The sequence below is a fragment of the Quercus lobata genome, chromosome 3 (genome assembly GCF_001633185.2).
Source record: "Quercus lobata isolate SW786 chromosome 3, ValleyOak3.0 Primary Assembly, whole genome shotgun sequence".
Classification (NCBI taxonomy): domain Eukaryota; kingdom Viridiplantae; phylum Streptophyta; class Magnoliopsida; order Fagales; family Fagaceae; genus Quercus; species Quercus lobata.
The window spans coordinates 3,119,112-3,142,828 of NC_044906.1; the positions used below are offsets into that span (position 1 = coordinate 3,119,112).

At 32.7% G+C, this 23,717-nt stretch overlaps 1 protein-coding gene across 1 annotated transcript in view; it reads right to left on the bottom strand.

Moving 5' to 3' along the window:
* Window positions 1-3,425: 3,425 nt before the first annotated feature.
* Window positions 3,426-23,717, bottom strand: part of LOC115981727 (disease resistance protein At4g27190-like) — a 30,500-nt gene continuing 10,208 nt past the window's right edge. Inside the window, exons 2-8 of the mRNA XM_031104055.1 lie at window positions 22,354-22,419; window positions 19,381-22,240; window positions 17,483-18,229; window positions 8,320-9,180; window positions 5,800-5,887; window positions 5,469-5,672; window positions 3,426-3,691 (exon numbers count right to left, since the gene is read on the bottom strand). Of these exons, the coding sequence (XP_030959915.1) occupies window positions 5,852-5,887; window positions 8,320-9,180; window positions 17,483-18,229; window positions 19,381-22,191 (4,455 nt within the window). The 5' untranslated portion in view covers window positions 22,192-22,240; window positions 22,354-22,419 and the 3' untranslated portion in view covers window positions 3,426-3,691; window positions 5,469-5,672; window positions 5,800-5,851. The remainder of the gene's footprint in view (window positions 3,692-5,468; window positions 5,673-5,799; window positions 5,888-8,319; window positions 9,181-17,482; window positions 18,230-19,380; window positions 22,241-22,353; window positions 22,420-23,717) is intronic.

A 23,717-nucleotide genomic window follows, 5' to 3' on the forward strand; every position in this document is an offset into this window, starting at 1 on the left:
CATAGTTAGTGCCATTAAATAAAGGAGGTATGATTAACGACTATCTTCTATTCATGACAAATAGGGGTCAATGGATCAACATAACAAAGATTAAATCCTAATCAAAGTGTACCTGCTCTAATACCACTTGATAGGCCAAAAATGAATTGACCTCTTCTGATAAATTAGCCAATTAATTTAACCAAGTGAATTAATTAAGTTAATTAATCATGCAAACGTGTGGTAGCACAAATAAATCACCAATAAACTAATTATGCAGCAGGGAAAATAAATAACACGGTGATTTGTTTATGAATGGGGAAAACCTAACGGCAAAAATCCCACCAGGTGATTTTCAAGTCACCACTCCCGAAATTCCACTATTATCAAAACAAGCGGTTACAAGTAAAGGAATCTCAATACCCTATACCAACCTACAGTTGAACCCTTACCCCAATACCCAATTGGACTTGTTCTGTAGTGACAATTTCTCCTTTTGATGTACGACTCTCAAGTACGTGACTAACCAATGCGCGGATCCTAATACGCGACTTCAATCACCAACTAGAGAAGGTTGTTGGCTGCAAAGTTCTTCAGTTCATCCCAACGATGAAGATCAAGAAGATGCTTGGTCACAAAACTCTACGGTGCACATACACAGCAACTTCTTCACAAAAATGATGAACTAGGGCAAAACTTTGTCTCCGGTTACAAATTGCTTGAACAAACTTTGCTCAACACTTGTGCAACTTGTATACACTTTGAAAGCTCTTAAAATAATCATTTTATATGTCTAGGGTTAGAAGAAAAGAAAGCCTAAACACATAATCACGAATTAGAGTCAAAATAGAATTGGAATTCTATTTTTCATAAAGCTCGACAGATACCTGTCTGTTGAGATGCTGTCGAGTAGCTATCGAGCCACGGGATTGGAACAGCTCTTAAACTCGATGGATAGCTAGCTGTCGAGATTTAATGAACAACACTTCTTCAGCTTGAATCTTCGACAGATTTGCATGTCTTCAACACTTGATCTTGAAACACAGTTTCTTGAAGTATTAAACACATCCTAGATCTACCCAAATACATGTAAAATGCGTATTATCAAAGGATAAGCCAATGACATAAAATAGTGACATATGTTCCTAACAAGTGAATCACATATGTTCTAATACTTCCCTTTAAACTAATCAAGAACCACTTTAGATTATAGTTAAATTTAAAAATGAATAAATAATTAAGTAGGCTACATATGGTCCTTCCCTATCAATCATCTAAAGTAAAGTTATGAAACATATTAGTATTTTTTTCGTTCATAATAGTTACAAACAGGTATTTTTCTAGTCCTTTACCATCTAACGTGAATTTAAAAATTATATTTTGAACAATTGTTGAAGTTGTAGACAAGGAATGATGAATGAATGAATAATTATGTAAATTATTAATTTTAATAATGGCTAATCATGAGTAAAGACTAGAGGCATGATAAAATGACTATACTATTTTCTTTTTCTTTTTTCTTAATTTTAGAGATTTAAGCATTTAATAATGTAATTTTTTTAGATCTCAAGCTCAAAAACCTGACCTAAGCTCGAGTTTGAGCTTGATATTAAGCTTGAGTTTGGCTTGACTAATTAATCAAGCCAAGCTCAAGCTTTTTGGCTTTCTCACAAGCTCAAGATCAAACACTATTTTTAGGCTTGTCACAAGCTCAAACCAAGCTCAAGCTTTTGATTTTTCCTGACGAGCCAAGTTTGAATATGCACTATTTGACAAAACTCGGCTTGTTTACAGCCCTACTCAATCTTATCCATAATACACTGATGCATTCTGGCAAACTTTTTGGTCCAATCCAATAAAGTCTACATCACACCCCAATAAAAAGACTACATCACACGTTCAACAGTAGAATTTACATTGAACAACTTCAATATAAATTATTTATATGTTCTAGAATTGAATCATTAATAAATTAAAAGATCAATCTTCCTTTGAGTCATCCTCCAAGTCATCAACACCATTTTCCTACAATAAAAGATCAGTTCAAAGTAATGGCCCAAGTGAAAAATTAATCCAAAACCATGAGATTAAAGAAAATTAATCCCAAAACAACACAACACTACATCATAATCGAATAAACAATAACATTCTTAATTTTTTATCTACTAAATATACATGCAATTGACACCTAAGTCAGAGGATCCACAAGCAAAAAAACAAATATCACTGCTTTTCAAACCAAATTCCCTAGAAGCAAAAATAAGAAATTAAGAAGATTAAATTTGGGTTTTTATATCAGTGATTCAGTGATATAAGCAAATGATATAATGCTCATGTAAAAAAATATTATCATTTTGTGATTACGTATAGGAGGGATGAGCACTTTCATCACCATAGAAGAAATATAAGTTCATACATAAAATGGAAATTTATATAAGTCAGCTTTTTTCTTTTGTAGGGAATTATATAAACTCTTGCCACAACAGTACACACCCATGGAGATTGAAGCTTTGGCTGCCTCATCAGCTTCGGAGTTTGCAGCTGAGTTGGGTTTTAACTGAGCTATTTTGGAAACAGACTCACAGGTATTGTCAAATGCTTTGAGAAATAACAGCACTTATTTGTCTTCCTTTGGTTTATAATTGAGGATATCAAATGTAATGCTAGTTTGTTTAATTAATTACTCTACTCTCATGTAAAGAGAGAGGGTAATATAGTAGCGCATCACTTAGTGAGATATTCCATTAATATTTCTGATTTTTCGGTGTGGATGGAGACTGTTCCACCACCATTTATTTCTCTTGTACTAGCTGATATTGCTGGATTTCCCTAATAAAAGTTGACCATATTCCTTCTCAAAAAAAAAAAAAAAAAAAACTAATTGGTAAATTTGAAAGGAAAAAAGAAAAAGAAAAGGCCAAAGTGTTCAGTGGCGTGTGTATTTGTCATTTATTTATTTTGAAGCCAAACTTAAGACTAAGTTAAACTGACAATTCAAATTTAATATATAAAGCAATCCAATATCAAACAAACTCTGATTAAATTAGGTTTGATGTTCTCTTAATAAATTTCAATTAAATTAGCTATATTCTCTTATAAAAAATTTGTAATTTCACTTTTTATTTAATAATTAAAAATTCTGTAATACTTAATAATTAAATATATATCACATTTTTTTTTATAAAAATATTTACTGTTCTAGTGCATTGAAACTATTAGCAACCATTAGTGACAAACCATATTAACAATTGTAAGTGTTACGTATATATTTAACAACCTTATGTTACCTTGGAAATTAGGATAACTAGTCACTAACCCGTGCTATGCATGAGAAAGTTTAGGAAATTTATTTTAAAATATTATATGTTTTTTTTTATTAAACACTAATAAATAAAATTTGTATATTTGAACAAATAAATCAAGGTTTATAGTAACAATTTCCACGTTAAAATCGCAATAATATAACATCAAAAACTTACATACAAATAAATACAAAAATAATTTGTTTATGCTTATATGCTTCCACTTCTCATGGTTGGAGATCTTCATTACTGTATACAGTTGTATCTTTGTATGATATAATCTCATTTTAAACCTCAAGGAAAAGTTAAATCATGGTCCCAAAGAGCAACATAAAGTTGTTTTCAGGCCCCTGGCAGTGTTCTTTCTTTTCCATGGTACCCTAGATCTCCCAAAAGTGCAGCTTATATGCCTTGAAAAAGAAAATAACTTATTAACTTCCTTGACAATAACAAAGACCACCACATGAAAATGTCCACTTAACAGAATAAGAATCATATTATTTAGTTTCACTAATCCACAATTGAATTTAGTAACTCACAATAAAGATAACACCAAAGACTTTAAATTACATACAGTCTATCATTTCCATCATGAAAATCAAAAGATATGAGCATGTGATTTGAAAATCATCATCTAAAGCATTGCCATGTCAAAAAAGAAAAAGAATATATCAAGCATTGAGCACACAAGAAAAAGAATATATCAAGAATTGAGCACACACTTAACATGGAATGTAAAAACCTAGTCCTTTTTTAACTTGATAAGTGCAGCTCTTTTACCTAACTTCAATATTAAAATCTGCAAAATAGGAATTTAATATTTTTTTAACAAAGAAAATATATCCCTAAACTTATTGTTTAATGGGCAAAGAGAAAGCAAAGAGTTAAAAAAAATGCTTTCACACCTATCTTAGACGTGAATCTTTTCTACTATCCACACAAAGTCAATCACTATGCTATCATGCATAAAAATGTTTGTGGAGTCGTCTCACACCATTGGCATAAATGATATTCATTTCAAAGTGTTTTGATTATTCAACCTTCCATCGAACCCCATCTGTTCTATAGATCATCATGCACAATTCAAATTCCCATTCTCACTACTTTAAAGTAGCATCACATCAACAATAACAATATTAAAAAGTTAAGTGATATGATTATGAATCTTTAGTACTCTTCTCAGATACTACCAATATGCATGAGTATTCATTCATTTGATAAATAATTTAATATGCATATGAGTAATCAAGTCAGTATGTGGAAACTTAATATGACATTTTTAATTTGGTACGTGCAAACATGTAAATATGACATTTCAAGTTTAATTTGCATATGAGTAATCAAGTCAGCAACATGTCTATTAATTGTACATATCAAGAAGCCAACTCTACCTCAAATTGAGAAGTCTGTCTTTATGAGTTTCAGATTAGAGATAGATTTTTTATTCTTAGATAACATATCTACTTGTTATAATTAGTACATAGCTAAAAGGAAAATCTGCTACAAAAATTGCACAAAATAATATAAATGAATCGATAAAAAAAATGTGATTGTGCTGCTGGGTTTATTTTTATTAATTTTCTAACTTGTACATGCCAATTAGATTTTAGATTGTTGTCATGATACCCATTGACAAAGCATCAAATAGGGCCAAGAAAAGCCTTCTCACAAACCTTTTCTTTTAAAGTCATAGATAATAGGTCATATCAAATGGATTTGTGGCAAACTATAATGGAATAAGCTTCAAAACCCCAAGATTTATTAGCTACTCAGGTAAAAAAGTAAATTCCCGAAGCTGTAATCTATTTATTCTAAAGATAACAACACACAAATACATCTAAATGCTAACAGTTCTATATAAACAAAATTATAACTTAAAAAAATCAATAAAGACCTATAAAGAATATATAAACCAACTTAACTTTGAGAATTATCAATTACCAAAATATCAGTCATCTTAATCACTATCCCATAGAAATGATTATATTAATAAATTAATAGGCTTCAACTTATAGCATAATAACATATTTCTAGTAAATTTTATTTATAATCAGAATTTTCCAACCAACCCAAACAATATCCACTTAAAGCTTTTTTCTTCTTCTGGTAGCAAATCTAAGTCATGGATGTTTATGGGGATAGAACAATATACTGCCACTTTAAAAAGGCTTAAACAAAGATACTTACCCAAGAGAATGAACTTTTGATAGAATCATTGATTTGAAAACTTCTACTTTTAAGAACCCCTTCAACAAAAAAGAAGAAGTTTTGACTAAGGACAAAGATCCACTTTGCATTTTCAAGTCCTTCTACTGTGTGAAGGAATTCACCACTATGGTTGAAGATAAGTTTCCCATCTTGAACCACAACTTCATAAGCCTTCCTTTCTACCTGCAATGCATGATTATTGAACTTCAAATTAAGTATGGTGTTTGTTCCATGATGCATGATTGCTTTTTATCAAAATACAAACTGTACTTCCTAGCTAGGAAGCATAAAGCAGGGACATGAGACTCACCGAACCAAGATATTTGATTCATTGCAGCTGAAGGTTCGATCTAGAACATCTCTCATGATTGACGTCTTTTCCTTTTCCAACGTCGAGCCTGTTATTTTTCAAAGTTCAGATGTCAAGCAAATTAAAATTCAAAATTGCTATAATTTTGTCAAATTTATCATTGCTTCCCATATGCAAAATCCCACTAAGACCTAGCATCAAACACCTCACAAGCATTATTATAGAGACTATTTTTATCATTTTGTCGAATAAAGCAAAAATTGATATTTAAATTGCCATAATTAAAGCACAACCACCATTCAAAATTTGAGAGATAAGTAGGATAATTAATCGATATAGATAATTAAACTGTCTATTTACTATTATATCTTGTAGGCATTCTTTCAAACACCTATTAGGAATCTCAAATAGCTATAGCAACCAACCCCAACCTTCAAAACAAAAATAAAATTCCCACAAAAACACAAATATTTCAGTCATATAGCAATATGCAACAATACCCACAAAAAGAAATTTTGATTTTTGGGGTTATACCATCCTCCTTTCCACTCATCCTAATATATATATATATATATATATATATATAGATAGATGGGTTCAAGTTACACTTGGTGTAACTTCAAAAGTGTTACACCTATTTTAAACCATTGATTTCTCACATATCTAAGTGTAGAAAAAAGGCTAGTATTTATTGCTTTCCCACTCATCTCATCTAATTAATACTAGCATTTTAGTCTCTCTTTTATTTATTACATTTATAAGTATCTTAACATTTAGGGAGATAAAAAAGTATTATTAAATTTATAAGCATCTTAACCTTTAGGGAAATCAAAAAGAATTGCAAAATCACCGATAACTACGAACTTGGATTACATCCAAAACTAAAAAAAAAACAATCAAACAGGAAATTGTGAAGCCATGTATCAGGTAGGGAGAGAAAACAAAGATGATGGCTTTTCAACATGAACTTTGCTGGAGCATCTAGAAATGGATTTTTATTGGGTACCAAAGAATTCCTTTTTATATGTCTGATCTAAACAAACCTTGTTTGATTTTTCTCCTACAAAATAAAAAATCTTTTTTCTAAAATCTAAATCAATCCCAATATTTTTTTACTTCAAAGTTTTCTCCGACTTATTATGGGCCAAGGTGATTTGAGCTTGGACTTCCTAGCCACCTTTGGGCAAGGCGGCAGTGACTTTGGCATGCTTTTCCCTTCCCATGGTGTTTATTTATTAAATATTTGGGCCATGGGCATGCAGTCAGTGAGGTAGTCGCAAATATTGGCTCTCGATTTCACTGAAATTGCTGAGTATCATTGAAAATGTTCTTGTGATGGACATTGATAAATTCCTGCATTTTTTTTTTTTTTGGGGGGGGGGGGGAGAAAACCTGCATTTGGGTTTGAGAGTTAACCGAGAGATATTTTTTCTTTAATGATAAATGGTTATATTTAATAAATAAGAGAGAGACAAAAATGCTAGTATTAATTAGATGAGATGAGTTAGAAAAAAATAAATACTAGCATTTTTTCTACCATTAGATATGTGAGAATCAATGGTTTAAAATAGGTGTAACTCTTTTGAAATTACACTAGGTGTACTTGAATCCATCTCATATATATATATATATATATATATATATATATATATATATATATAACTGAAGCCTCTGAAACTCTTACAATTTTTTACGTCAGCGCAATATTTAAAAAAAAAAAAAAAACATAATAAAACTTTTCTAAAACATTTCATAATCTGTGGGTATGGTGGGTATGGTGTCTTGGTTTGCCCTGGGTCTAATCGAGGAGGAGCTAGTAGAGGAAGGCAGGGTGTGCATATTGGTGAAAGAAAAAGCATAGTATTGTGAAAGAGTTTTGGTGATAGAAAGGGTAGAGCATCGTGTAAGAGAAGGATAAAAAAGTTCATATATGAAATGAAAATCTATATAAGTTAGCTATTTATTTATTTTTTTTTTTTTTTTTGGGTTGAGGGAATTATATAGGTGAACTAAGTGGTAATTTGAGAGAAAATAAAAAAGCCAAAGTGGTGTGTGTATTTGTCATTTATTTATTTTTGAAACCAAACTTAAGTCTAAGTTAAACTCACTATTTTAATTAAATATATAAAGAAAACCAATATCAAACAAACTCTGATTAAATTAGGTTTGATGTTCTCCTAACAAATTTTAATTAAATTAGCTATATTCTTTCATACGATAATTTAACTTTTTATTTATTTTTTTATTGGAACTTTTTATTTGTTAATACCTAATAATTAAATGTATATCATATTTTTATTAAAAATATTTACTATTCCAGTGCATTGTACCTATTAGCGACCATTAGTGACAAAGCAATATTAAGAATTGCAAGTGTTACGCATATATTTAATAACCTTATGTTACCTTAGAAATTAGGATATGTGACCATTGGGTCCACAGCGCATGCCACTTTCCTTGTGTCTACTCCAATGAAAATGCTTTTAAAAATTACATAAAATAAAAGCATTAGAATATTACCTTCTCAGTGAATAGTTGTTGCACGCATGGATCATAGTTTTTCTCCCAAAATATTTTTATGGCGCTATTCACATCTTCCTCTGGTAACAGTCCTCTTGGCATTGGCCACCGTTCGTTTTCGTCCAGTCCAACTTTCTTTAGCTTCGGCATGCTTAGGACTCCATTAGAGAAGATCTTCATTTCCGGGCATCTGGTCACAAGTAGATTTTCCAGTGATGGGAATTTGATGGTGCGATTGCCCAAGTGGAAGCTTCTCAGACTGGGTAAATCATCAAGCCACAAATAATTCAATTGATTGAAACAAATCTCATCTCCTGCTTCACCTTCTCCCTCGTTTGTGATTATTTCTCTCATTCTTTTGCATTCAGATAAATTCAATCGTTTGAGTTGGACCAAACTTTTGACTGTTGAGGAAGTTGCTAAACTAATCAACCCATGACATTTCGATATTGTCAAAAAGTTTAAATTTCGGAAATGCATTGAGGATGGCACTAAACTTTTTAATCTGCCGCATTCTGATACTCTCAGAGTCTCCAAATTTTGAAGTGCCCTACCTCGTTCAGAGTTTTCCTTCCACAAAAGCACCAACTTGGGCATTTTATATAGATTCAACTCTGTCAAACGTTCAAACGTCCCAGCATAATGTCCTTCGTTATCGAAGAAAAGATTCCTGACGGAAAGATACTCAAGATTGTGTAATCCTTCAACAAATACCGAAGGGCCTGCTATCAATTTATCATCTTTGCCGTACAATACGAGAACTTCTAGTTTGCAAAAGAACTCTACAAAATGTTGACCAATTGTCTGATTCATGGTTTCATTCCAATCCAAATACAATTTTTTCAAGTTAGGGAATGTATCCTGGGAAAGATCGAAGCATTGAACAAAAGAAAGTAGAAGTTAGTGTTCTCTGAGCAAGTATGGGATAATATTCCCAACAATTTCAAGTGGGACTGAATGTATGTAAATCAAGTGGCTATCTAGAGAGGGAGAGCAATGTGCTTCGATGCATCTCCATTTATTATCCTATGTAATAATTATATATAACATTTTCTCAGGTGGATGTAAATTCTCATCTCCCCTGTAAAGATAACCCATTCCTATATAGTTGTAATACAAGATAGTACCTCTTACATGTTTTATAGTTTCTTTTAAAGGGATTTGCTTCCAAACAAGATAACTCAAGCACAAAAGTACGAGTACATGAATGATTGAATGTACACAATTTTTTTATTTCTAAAATTATTTCTAGGAAAAATAAAAGATAAAATAGGATCTCATTAATCAATTCAAGATACTAAATTAATTTTTGGGATAATTACAGATTATCCACCTATGGTTTATTCCGAATTTAACTTACTTACTTGTGGTTTCATTTTTGACACTTTATCCACCTGAGATTACTTCCGTTTAGTCTCTATTACCCACCTCTGTTAAAAAAGAAGGGTAAATAAGTCTCTTTACTCTCATTTTATGTCTCTCTCATCCCAAAAAGAAAAAAAAAAAGCAAAAGAAAAAAGAAAACAAGATCAAAATGGGCTATTTTAAATCCAGGAATATGCATCTCCTAAAACATGGCCCAAATTAAAATTTTTTCAAACTCAGAACACAAGAAGACCACCACAATCACTTTCATCGTGAAAGCCAGCCTGCAAAACAAAAAAAAAAAAAAATTCCCAGGGCTACCATTCATATATTCCTTTTGCCTCTTGGATTTGTTTATACATAATCTTTTGTCCTTCTCATTCTTCTCTCTCTCTCTCTCTCTCTCTCGTACAATCAGAGAAGCCATGTCTGGGGAATCAGCCAGTGCAATTCACAGAAACCAAGTACGTTTTCTGGGTTCTCAAATTTTCCTTTTTTTATTTTTTTTTTTCCTTTGTTTGTTTGCTCAGAAACCCGGAGAAAATCAATGGAAAAACCCAGTTTTAAAATCTGTGAACTGGGTTGTTTTAATAAAGAAATAATCTTTCTTCTTTGTGGTTAAAAACCCACTTTCAGGTTTCTTTCTTCTTCTTTTTTTCTTTTTTTTCCTTTCCTTTTCCTACCAATTTCTTTTGGCGGCCAAATTAGAGAGTAGAATGGAAGAGTTAACATCTTAGTTCCAATTTTTCTTATTTTTTGATTGGTTTCTAGGAAAAGTTTGGAATCTGAAACGTGTTTTGGATGTTTTGAAAGCTTAGTTTCCAATTTCCCACTTTCTTTTTTTAGCTTGAAGATTCAGAAAGTGGGTCATTTTAGTTTATAAAACCAGCTTTAAGAATTAAGATTTGCAATTTTCTTTTCCTTAACCATAGTTTTTGTCAACAAACCCCAGGTTTCAAAGGAAAAAAACAAACCCATAAAAAAAAAAAAAAAAAATCTCAATGCTGAGAGCATTAACCCCCGCCTTGCCGCTGCCATGAGGCAACCTTGACCTTTGCAACCACATTCAGCCTTAATCCAACACCTTCCACTAAACAAATTCATAATTCATAAAACCCATCACCAATCAATAACCCACTATCAAACATTCAACACATCAATATCGTCATTTTGGGAAAAAGAAGTGAGATTTTCTACGAATTGATTTTGGGTTTTGTTCAAGACCCATACCTTAATCCATGATTCAACCCCCAAGTCAGCCATTAGGGCTGTCCACGGGTCGGTCCGGGTCGGGTTTGTGCCCAACCCGGAACCGATCCGATCATTTCGGGTTTTCCATTTTTAGACCCGCCGCCGACCGTGAACGGAGTCGGTTCGGGTGGTCGGATTTTCGCCGGGTTCAGATCGGTCCTCGGTCGGTTTCGGGTTGTGTGAATATCTGCCGAATTTTGCTAAAAGTCGCCGGATATGGCGAGACCTGATCGGACCTTGACGAGATCTCGGCAGATCTCGAAGAGATCAAGCCGATCTCGGCGAGATATGGCCGAATCTCGATGAGATCTCGGCATATCTCTAAGAGATCAGGCCGAATCTCAACGAGATCTCGCCTAAGCCTTCGAGGTCAGACAGAAAATGGACGATTTTCCTTCGAGTTCAGGCCGGATCTCAACAGATCGGACAGAAAAGGTGTGATTTTCCGGTCAGATACGGTCGGGTTGGTTAAATATCGGTTTCTCAGCCTCAAACCCGCCAACCGACCCGCCGTTTTCGGGTTCAGGGAGTAGAGACCCGCCGCCGACCGTCACCGGCGTCGGGTCGGCCGGTTATCGGGCCGGATCGGACAGTTGGGGCGGGTGGGTCGGGTTTCGGATCTGCATGGACAGCCCTATCAGCCATTATAAAAGAACATATGAATACCTCAGAGCCTTGGTTTTGAATCATGATAGAGATCAAAGAGTGAGAGCAAGATAGAGAGAGAAATCCAACCATGGATTGGGTGGTGCGGTGGCAGCTCTAGTTGGTGATTATATCTTGATAATTGGTGTTGGGTGGAGCTCATGGATCATGGAAAATGGAGAGAGAGAGAGAGAGAGAGAGAGAGAGAGAGAGAGAGAGAGAGAGAGAGAGAGAGAGAAACTGGGAAGAGAGAGACTAGTGACTTCTTTTTTCCTTTTTGTTGTTGCGCAAGTTGCTGAATTTGTGATATATCTTTCAGTTCAGATGTTCTAGACTTTATCATTATTATTGATATGCTAAGATGTTCATATTGTATGTACTCATGATTTTCAAGCAAATTAGTAGATCTACCTCACGTGGATGGGAGTGTGTTTTGGGAGAGAGTAGGGTTTGATTTGTTTTGGGTTTTGTTTTTGATAAAAAAAAAAAAAAAAAGTGTTAGAGTAACGTTTGAAAGGGCAAGATTTTGAAACTTAGACTGGACCGTACAGTCTGACCGGAAAAATCTCGAACTGTTCAGTTTTATGGTTTGTTTAGGGTGAAGAACCGTTCTATGCCAAAAAAGCATGGACTCGCACGGACCGCGATCCGACAGTCTAGTTTTGTGAACCGTGACCAATTTTTGAGGTTCAAACGGTTTTTTTTTTTGTTTCAGCTTTTCCAATGAATTTTGGTCAAAACACCGGTATGAAGTTATGATCAGATTTAGAAGAAATGAAAGAGCACGAAGAAGAACAAAGATTGGAAGGAGATCTAATAATTTCAGATCTTGAACAAAGGGATTTGTAAGGAAAAAAAAAAAAACCAGAGAAGAAGAAGACAAGTTCCTCAAAAAAAAAAAAAAAAAAAAAAAAAAGGAAGAAGAAGAACACAATGAAACAGGGTCTGCGCCCAGTTGAAGTAGCAGCCAATAGATTGCCAACACAGTCACCGATCATGCCTTCGTCATCTGCTGCTGCTTCTTTTTTTTTTTTTCATTGATGGAGATCACTCTGTAATTCCTCCTTTCCGCTGAATACTACTGCTATGATGCTATCAGTGCTATGTGCTCTCTTTCTCTCCTGTGTTACTTTGTTACTCCTTTGGAGTTTTGAATTCCTAGGTCCCTCACGTGACATGCATTGGAATGATGAAAGTTTTTAAATTTTTAATAAAGGCAAAAAAAAATTCAACCATTAGATTGAGATTTTTTTTCACCTGCCAGTATGATGTGAGTGTGACAAGCATTCCCTCGCGTGGCTAACATTGGAATGATGAAATCTTTTAATTTTTTAATAAAAGCAAAAAAATTTCAGCCCTTGATTCAGATTTTTTTTTTTTTTTTAAGCTTCCCAGCATGATGTGACATACGTATTAAATATTTGAAGTATTGTTAAGAGGAGTAATTTACTGCCACAAATTATTTTACAATATTCTTACAAAATGTTAATATAGTTAATCTTTTATTGGTTTTTATCTAAACTTACCATTAATATCACATTTTTATTTATCAATAATCACTCATCAGATCAGTAATTTGTAAATTTTTTTATAAAATAATTTGTAACTCTAGCATTATTTTTTTAAGAGTAATGTAGTATCACAATATTTTACACAATTTTTTGCTATAATTTGACACATGGCAAAGTGTGAGTAATGAAAAAAAAAAATTATGGGTCTACATCTCTATCACTCATATCTCCTCACATGGCAAATTATGGCAAAATTGTTATAAAATGTTATGGCACTATTATTGCTCTAATTTTAATTAATATTTACAGTTAAGTATATAATAATTATTAAATAATTATTTCAATTTAAAATTATTAAATAACTTAAATATTTTATTTTATTTTATTTGAGTGTCTTTCTAATTCTTATATAATAATAATAATTATTATTACAAGTTTAACTAATCAATATATAAATAAATAAATAAATAGATATTACATTTAAATTTGCTTAGGATTTGATATTTCTTAGTTGTCTTGTAAAAGTTATGATATGAAAATATATATTTGAAATATAGATATTTATATTTAATTTGATTATTTTAGTTAAATTTTCTATTTATACTAATTTAATATATTTATTTTTATTAAATTAATTATTAAATTAATTATGACGTCATCACTGTTCGACCTTGGTTCGACTTAAAAAACCTTGAACCTCTTCCTTTTACGGTTCAATGAACGGTTTGGGTTTGAAAACCTTGTGAAATGGAGGTGGGTTACGGAGTAGTAACGGAGTGAAGCATAGGTAGGTAAAGTGTCGAAAAAGAAACCACAGGTAGATAAGTTAAATTTAGGCTAAACCATAGGTGAGTAATCTGTAATTATCCCTTAAACTAATTGGAATCAATGTAAGTAGATTCAAGCTCAAATATTTTATTTAATAACAAAAGGCTTTATCAATTAAACTAATTGGAATCCACTAGAAAAATTCTAATTTAAAAACATTAATAACTGAGTCTAAATCTTCTATCATACTCTTCTTACTCCACGAATAAAAATATTTCACATGTCTATTTATTTAACCAAAATGCTAGATTTATGCCATGTTCTTATTTCAATTTTTTAATTTAAATTTAGATGATCTTTGTTTCTCAAAAAAAAAAAAAAAAATCAGACGATCTTTTAATATAAAAAAACTCTATCATATTCCCACCACCATCACCACCAACTTCGCCAAGAGTGGCTATCTGCCGACACCATTAATGCCTACGGTCACTGCTAATCGTTGCTGCCAAGCTAATACCACCAGTCACTGTCCTCTTCAATTTCAAACCAATTTCACAGCTACTGACAAAACCCACCATTTTGTCCCTCTCAAACCCAAGGAAAAAAAATCCACCCAGCACTAGAATGAACGTTCTATTAAGGTGCCTTATTCATATTTTCCAATCTTTCAATTCAAAGATTGAAGTTTTCAGGGATTTTTTAAAAAGCTAACTTCGATGTGGGGCCTGAGCCGATCACCATTTTATTTATGGGTTAGAGAGGGACAAATTGACTAGAGCCATGCTCGGAGGTGTTGAATGTCAGCAGGCTCTTGATAGTGGCTCCAGAGAAGGTTGGTGTTGATGGAGGAATACGCTGGTTTATATATATATATTTATTTATTTATCTTAGGAAATTAAAATAAGAAAATGGCATAAATTTAATATTTTACTTAAATAGATAGATATATATAGCATGTTTTTATTTGTGAAATATAGAGTTTTTTTTTTTTTTTTTTGAGAAAGTGAAATATAGAGTTGAGTAAGAAGAATGAGATAGAAGATTCAGATTTGGAAGAAACTAATAAAAGAAATGAACGAAAAGAAACACAAATTAGCCAGCGTTAAATGAAGAAAAATTGCGAGGCTGACAGTAGGTGTATTTCTTCGAGTTATTTCTAAAATGTGATGTTTGTGCTCACGAAATTTAGATAACAATATTGCTTCCAAATATTTTAAAATTTAAAAAAAAAAATAAAAAATAAAAAAAACAATTGAATTTCTTAAGTAAAATCTTGTTTTGGGCAAAATCTTGTCTACTTATTTTTGTGTTTTCCAAATGATGATTTGTGGTAGTGTGCCAACCCACCAGAATAAACCCATTGCACACTTATCTCCGATTAAGGCATTACAAGCAACACATAAAAGTTGTGTTTTCTAGAGAGAAAAAAACAAGAACACGACTAGCGGATTAAACCATATATGGTTTTGTAACTTTTTTCAAATTAAGAACTTGTAGGAGGCATTGGGGCATGGGCACGGGCTGGGTATGGGGTGGGTTTCCCCCAACCCAAACCGGTTTTGTTTTGTTTTTTTTTTTTTTTTTTTTTTAAGCGAGAATTAGAGTTGAAAATGGGGCAGTTTTAGTTGTAGTGAAGCTCAAAACGGCAATTAAAAAATTTTTAAATTTCCCTCTAGTTTTTTATGGCAAACAAACTTAGTTTGGACCTTAACATTAGTAATTAAAAAAACTAATTTAAACCTTCTAAATATATTACAAATGGTCAAATAAGTTAATTAAGAAAATAAAAAGGATATGATTAGCATAATTTGGCATACACAAAGAAAATTAATTAGTGACTAATAGAAAGATTGGTGTGATATGTGCTATTGTGTTTGTCTAACATATTCCCTTAGAAGGAAATTTTGTGAGCAAATTATGTCAATGTAGCATTTTATGGGAAATTGTGATATTAATGGCATCAATACTTTCCATCAAAGTGAAAGTCATAATCATTATATATAATAATTGACTTTACACAATGAATAACTAGCAATAATACTTTCCATACAAGTGAAAGTCAAATTCATGTTATAATCACTAACCAAAATTCAATTAGGCAGCATGCATCTATATAATTAAGACATTAATTCAAGGATTTTTTTCGTTAATTAATTTCGTGGAAATGTTAACGGATGCTTTAAAGTCATGATTCAAGATCTATTTTTAGAAATTTTTTTATGAGAAAAATGATAAACTAACTAATTTTTTAATGACTTTTTATATTTTCCATAAAAGTGATGTCAAAATTTTCCTAATATGATTTATTAACAATTTTCCTAAGGGCACCTGTTAACATGATCTTTAATTTATTAGAAGAATAAGAACGTCCATTAGACATAAACCTTAAGCCTGTCCTAGAATCATGGGCTTAGAGAAATTCTTATTAACTATGGCTACATTTATTGGATTAGTTTGCTTCATTTCCCTCTTCATAGAAAAGAGAGAGAGAGAGAGAGAGAGAGAGAGAGGGAAGAAGATTGTTTCTTTTCTTGTATGTTATGACTCTAAAAATTAGGAACCAAAGAACTTGTGGGTTAACTAGTTTTCCTATCGAGATTGGATCAAATTTTAAACATTTATTAACCTAATCTAAGCTATCATAAAAGTTCAATAATCATTATAAATTTTATCTTTGATTTAGATTATTTACGGCTGAAAAAAATGTTCTATATATATACAAGTGTGTATGTATATATATATATATATATATATATATATATATATATAAAGAAATAAAAAGAATCTTTGGGTTGGGCTAGGCAATTCTAGTACTTGGCCCTATACTCGAATCCCCTATTGGGTTGGATAAAATTTGTGTCTGTTGAGTTGGGTACCCACCCCCTAATAGCTTGTTTCCATCCTTGCACTATATCAAGAGTTGTGGATCAACAACATAATACTCTTGAAATTTGGGAGATCAAATTCAAATTCTAAAACAGCAGAGTGTAAAATCTAAACACTCCTAAACTTTAAAATGTAAAATTCAAAATTTGAAAATTTAGGGTGTAAAATCCAAACATCTCCAAACTTTAGGGATGTAATTTTCAATTTACCCTTAAAGATATTAATAACCAAATATGAAATCTTGAAAAAAAAAAATCTTTTTATATAAGGTTTTATCATTTGGACATCTCAATTAAGTTCTCCATAATTTTTCGAAAAGAGAAATCTAAATTTTTTTTTTCCTGCAAAACAATATATATAAAAATTATATTAAATTGTCATGGACCTACCCAATGTATATCTAATTTCTTGTTCCGAGCATTTACTTAATCTAGTCTTTTTTTTTTTTTATTGGAGGTTGGCTAAATGTAGCTTTGTTTGTTTGAGCAAGAATTGCTCAACTAAAAGTTAGTATGTATACCTTCAACACAACTATGGTATAGCTAGAAATTAGGCTCCTATAATCCAACTAAGTATAGGTAGCCCGACTGATCTTTTTGTTTTTTGTTTTTTTAGTAAGCCCACTAGTTTTTTAAATATTAACAAAAAGTTATTAATTTTAATTTTTTGGATTATTTTAGGATAATTGCACTAAGTGTCATATCCATGTTAACAGAGAAACAAGTATAAATCCATACCTTTTCAATAAGAAAGAGGGCTTGCTGAACTGGAACATGATGGCCCGAGCCCAACCCATCTGTATTTGAGAAGCTTAATCCATTCAAAGCAGCAATCTTCACTTTGTCGCATTCAAATATTGTCAAAATTTCCAATGATGGCCACTCTAAAGTGTGCTTTCCGGGATAGAAACACTTGAGTTCAAGCAGCAATTGAAGACTTAGAGAGGTTATTCGTGGGAACACAAACTTAGTCGTTGATTCCAATCCTTCTTTAAAAGCAACAATTTCCTCCATTAATTCACAATCATTTATACTTAGACTCTTAAGTTGTTCAAGACTTTTGGCCACTGAGATTGGAAAAAGACTTTCCAGAGTTTCACATTTAGAAACTTTAACTTGACGTAGATTTTGAAATGTTAAAATTTCTTCAGGATCTGAAGCCCATACATGCTTAAGTTTCGGTAAATTTTTTAAAAACAGGTATCTCAATTGAGTGGATCCCTTATCATATATTTCATCAACATTTTTCCCACTAGCCTCAAATACCTCTTCTACCGAATTGCAATCCTCTATCTTTAATTCTTCAAGATTCTGGAGTCTTCTCAACATATTAGGAGGAAAAATGTTGATTAGATTTTTACAACTACCAACATGCAACTTTTTTATTTTGCAAAAGGAATCTGAAATGAGTTGATGATTGTGCCACAACATCTTCAGGTTATCTATGCCTTTGATGTATATTTCCTCCAAGTTAGAAAATGCAACCTACATTTCTCACATATTTATTGAGTCAATAGCATACCTTTATATTACCAAACATAGTAAAAAATAATAATTAGAAGATAGAGGCAAAGTTGTTAGGAGTTGATTAAATTAGATTAATGTGGGAGATAAGACGTAATAAAAATAAACATTGGAAAACTAACTACATTATATTCTTAAAAAAAAAAAAAAAAAAAAAAAAAAAAACCAAGCTACAAGAACATGAAGTAAGCTAATAAAAAAAAAAGAGGAAAAAAAGAAAAGAAATAAATCAGCCTTCTAATTGAAGAGACTAGAGAGATTGTTTGGCTGTACAAAGGTTCATTTCTTCAAGTTCTTTCTAAAATATGATGTTTGTGCTCACAAAGGTTCATAATGAGGATTTGTTAAATTGCTATGCACTAATTTTTGAAAAATTATTTGGGATATGATTATCAAATGATCACTAATATTCTTCCCCAAAGATAAAATGATCACTAATATCACAATTACTCTAAACAATTATCCCCAATTTTTTTTATATCCAACAATTATTTCTAATACAAAATTCATATTAATTACTAATATTCTGTATAACGAAAACCCATTTTAATTTTTTCTAAACAAATAATTTGTGGTGTGCCACACTTCCACCCAGCAGCATAAACCCATTGGACGCTTATCTATGATTAAGGCATTACAATTTACAAACAACATACATAAAAGTACCAACGGATTCAAATTGCCATCTAGCCAAATGTGGTCTAACTTTTGTTAAACACCTTGTGGGAACTATTTTAGGAACCCTAGATCAACAACATATCTTCAAAGGTTTATGAAAATCAATGATAAAGAAAATTAAATTGTGAAAAATCTCAAGAATACATGAAGAGAGAAGAGAGGGGGAAAAAGGGCAAAATTGAAATATTACCAAAAAAGAAAAAGCAAAATAGGAGTAGAGAATGGTTAAAATGATAGTTATGATCTAGTCTTGGTTTTCAAAAAAGAATCCATCACTTAGACAGATCTTTTTAATCTTATTGACATTATAAACATATGCATGAGACGCTATTAAGTATTAAAAACGCAGTCAAATTCTGGTCTCATGATCAACCAAAAAATATGCATGTGAAAAGGTTATCAAAATCAGTGAGGAAATCAAATCATAACAATACCTTTTCATTGAAAAGCAACAGAGAATCAGCATCAGGATGGAAACCCACCAAATTTGGTAAGTTTCGTAGATACAAAACACGCAATTGAGTGAAGTCAATTATATTCGTGTTGTGGTTGACTTGTATTTCGTGTGTTCCTTCCTTTGAAAAAATTGCACGCATTACCTTGCAATCCTTAATCACTATTTCTTGAAGTTGCGAAAAGCATCCAAACATAGTTAAGGAGGAGACAAATGTCAACTTTTCACATTTGCTCACTCTTAACTTCTTCAAGCTAAGGAAAGACCCCTTTGTAACTTGGTCATGGCATATCTCTTCTAGAATTTTCATATTGTCTAGAGAAAGTAACTGTAAAACGGGAAATGCAACGCATTGAAACTCCATGAAGTTAACGATGTATTGAATCTCAGTGCTGTTTTGAACATAGAGACACTTCAATTGTGGAAAAACTTCCTCGTCAGCTTCGTAAATAATATTTTTAATACCCTTGCAAGGAGCCAGATCAAGATATTCACAGCTTTTCCATAAAACTCTTATTCCATCCTCTATTTGCAAGCGTCTATCAAGTCGAAGTTTCAACGTTCTTGAGGATTCAAACTCATAGTTGTCATTATCACTATCCCAATAACCATCCCAATCCAAATCCCAATCCAAATCCCAATTGAAATCCCAATTGAAATCCTCATCCTCATCCTCATCCTCATCCTCCTCATCCTCATCCTCATCCTCATCCTCATACTTGCCTATTAATATTTCATAACTTTTCAAGTTCTCAAAAAGGAAGGCTTTTGGGACCATAGGATTGTCTCTTTCTGTGATTTCTCCATCAACATCCCATTGATAGAAGCTAGTATTCATATACAGTTCTTCTAACCTTCTCAATTTTGAAAGTACATTGAATGGAACGAATTCAAGGGAGCAATCGCTCAAATTCAGCAATTGAAGGCTAGTCAATTGCCTTATTTCCATGGGTAGCCGCTTTATGATTGAACTTGATATGAAAAGAGCTCTCAAATTCTTCAATTCTCCAATGAAAGCCACGTCTTCCAACCCACAATCATCCAAAATTAAACTTTGGAGGTTGTGAAGGCATGAAATTGATGAAAGATGCGGAAGACTTGCGTGCCTCAAAACTAAAACTCTAAGCTCTTTCATTCCTTCAAAAACGTTATTAGGAATTGGTTGCCGAAAAAGTCTTTTATTACCCAAAAAAATGAACTTAGCTTGTGGTCCTTGTGGACATCCGAACCTTTCAGGAAGCTCCTTAAAGTCAACATCAAAAAGTGCGATTCCAAAAGAATCTTTCAATTTTTTCATATATGACCAATTTTTCAAATCATCTGAACTTCTTATGGTTAACATCTCCTTATCTTTGTCTGCAATATAAATGGCAACATCACGAATGACGTCATGCATTTTAAATGTACCACTTTCATTACCTTCCAACAACAAGCAAGAATCTTTTAGACTATTGACCAATGTGTGGACCCTATTTCTCACTTCTTCCATTTTATAAACATCTTCAAAGAATTCCAAACCCGCCAAATATCTCCATAACAGATCTATTTCTATGACCACATCTTCTTCAAATATACTGCAGAACAAGAACAAAGATTGCGCTTCCTTAGTTAAAAAATCGTAACTCAACTTTATACTTGAGTATACCCCCTTCACCATGCCTTTGATCTGTGTTGGATTTGCCCTTTTTAATTGTCCCACGGCATCATTCCAAACTCCAAGGTCCTTTCGACTTTTCAATGCATTTGCAACTGTTGTAATGGCAATCGGTAAGCCTGCACATTCTTTGACAACCTCAGCCACGGTAGATCGAGAATCCGAGGTTTCAGAAATATTGCCCACTATCTTTACAAACAAGAATTCAGCTTCATTGGTTGATAAAGCTTCAACTTGGAATATCCCTTGAGGATCCGTGTACTCGCCTAATACATCTTCAGATCTAGACGTTAGCAATAGTTTGCTTCCTTTTTGATCATCCCCAAAAGAAATGCCACGAGACTCCAAGTCAATCTTGTTCCAAATATCATCTATAATTAAAAGTATCTTCTCTTTCTTCAGCCGCTTACATAGCAAATCTGCTTTTTGAGAATCGGTCTCATCTTGAAAACTCAGACCCAATTCTTTTGCAATGTCTTTCTGAATCTTTTCCAAGTCAGGCGTTTGGGATACAACTACTTTAACAATCTTTTCAAATAAATCGTCTTCTTTGGCTTGTGTAGCAATTTTTCCAACAAGCATGGTTTTGCCCACGCCGCCCATCCCATAGACGCCAATGGCACGGATAGAATCATCTTTCAGAGCCCTCATAATTCCATTCAAAGTTGACTTTCTTGATTCAAAGTCTTCATAACCTTTGGTAGAAATTGTAGTACCTCCTTGTATAGGGACACGATGGCCAACAGTCTGGAACGTGCCCTTGTCCTTGATTTCCATGACGGCCAATCCCATCTTGTGTGCTCTTTTGCCAAGCTGATAACGGGCCTTCAAATTTAAACACTTCAACTTTGCTTGGTCTTCCTCTTTAAAGAATTCTTGTGCCTCTTCAGTGATCGTTTCAACACGTTCCAGCCACGTCAGGACTTTAGCTTCAATTTCTTCTAAATTGTCTTCAGCATCATCAACCTTTTGTTTCACACCCTTTCTCTCATCTTCGAGATCAACAACTTCGTCCCTGAGTTTGTCAACATTTCTCTTGAAGTGAATCAGATAACCCATCTGACGTGCTACAGCTCCAATTGCGTAGCCCACAACTTTTTCAACGATCACTTTAACGGTCTCCGCAACAACCTCCATTTTGTGCTTCTGATTGGTCTGTGTTTTTTGTGCTTCTTGGGTTGGGCTGCAATCTTGAGAGTAGAGGCAAAGAAAGGCCCAATAAAAATCATTGACAACAACGAAAGTGTAATCAAAATTAAAGGACAAAAAAAAAGTCTATGTAATGATGTAATGACATACCTGTGTCTTTGGAATATTAATGAAAGATAATTTAGTCTTCTACTGTCTCCACGTGGGCCGGGGAAGCTGAAACCGGACAAAATTAAATTTTTTAAGAAAAAATTAAACCAAGTTAATCGATCATTAAATAAAATGATGTTAATCGAAAATAAAATAAAATGAGGTTTGATTTTCTTTTTTTTAGGAAGTTTTTTGGGCAAGGATTTGCAATAATTCTTGCATAGATCATTTTATTTATTTTGTTTAAAAAAAAATCAATGGTGGAAATAAGATATAATAAAGTTAAAATGAAACCCACTATAACTTGCCATATTATACAAATCTCGAAATATTTAAAGAGAAATTTTTGAACAAGTGCCTATTTAATAGCTTGACACATTACCATTATGCAGGAATTGTTGCAACCTTAGTTGCAGCAAATCCTTGCCCAATTTTTTTTGGTTTATTAGTACTAATGTGGCAGGTTGTGATAAGGTGGGAGTGCAAATAGAAATAAATTATTGATGGTAGACAATAGGCATCCACTTCGATCAATTTCTCACTAGTTTCATTACAAGGGGAAAAAAAAGTTATGTTTATGTTTTGATGTGGAAAATGGAACAATTTTATTGTTTAGTGAAACTGTCTCATAGGAGAACTAGAGTTTTAATCCTCAATATTCCTCCCCAAAAAAAAAAAAAAAAAAAAAAAAGAAGAAATAGCACAGAAGTTCTTTTTTTTTTTTTTTTCTTTCCATGAAATGACGTTTGATGGGGAATTTGCAAGATTTTCAAAATCATTCATTCCTTTCTATATGTCTCAAGAAAAGACAATCTCTATTCTTGCTTCCAAACTTTCTTTCAGACTATAAGAGAAACGAAGGAAAGTAAAGTAGGAAAAGGTTTTTAATTGGACCTCAACAGAAGAGGGTTTCTTTCTTGCTCATCCAATTTTAACTTAAAATTCGATAAGCAAGAAAGAATTTTAACTTAAAATGTTTGCGTTATAATAATTTTTTTTTTTATCATCGTGTTTGATAGGGGTATTTTCGTCTAAGAAAGTCTTAGTGGACACCTTGGCCCATCGGTTGGATCACCTTGTCTTCGACTTGTCAAGATAAATGCCCGCACCAATGGACCAACCATTCATGGACTTGTTGGGAAGTCCTTCCCCATTTAAAATTCTTAAAGTCCCAATGGATCAACGTCCCACCCTCCTTGAAAACCTATTGGATAGCTCATGTATGTGCCCGGCGATTGCCTCACAACCAACCCTCCACTCACATATCGACAAATGAAGGACCATACCGATGGTTAGGTACACTGGGTCCTACATGCCTTTGCGTATTCTCCACTCATGAGTCCTAATATGAAAATAACTTGCAC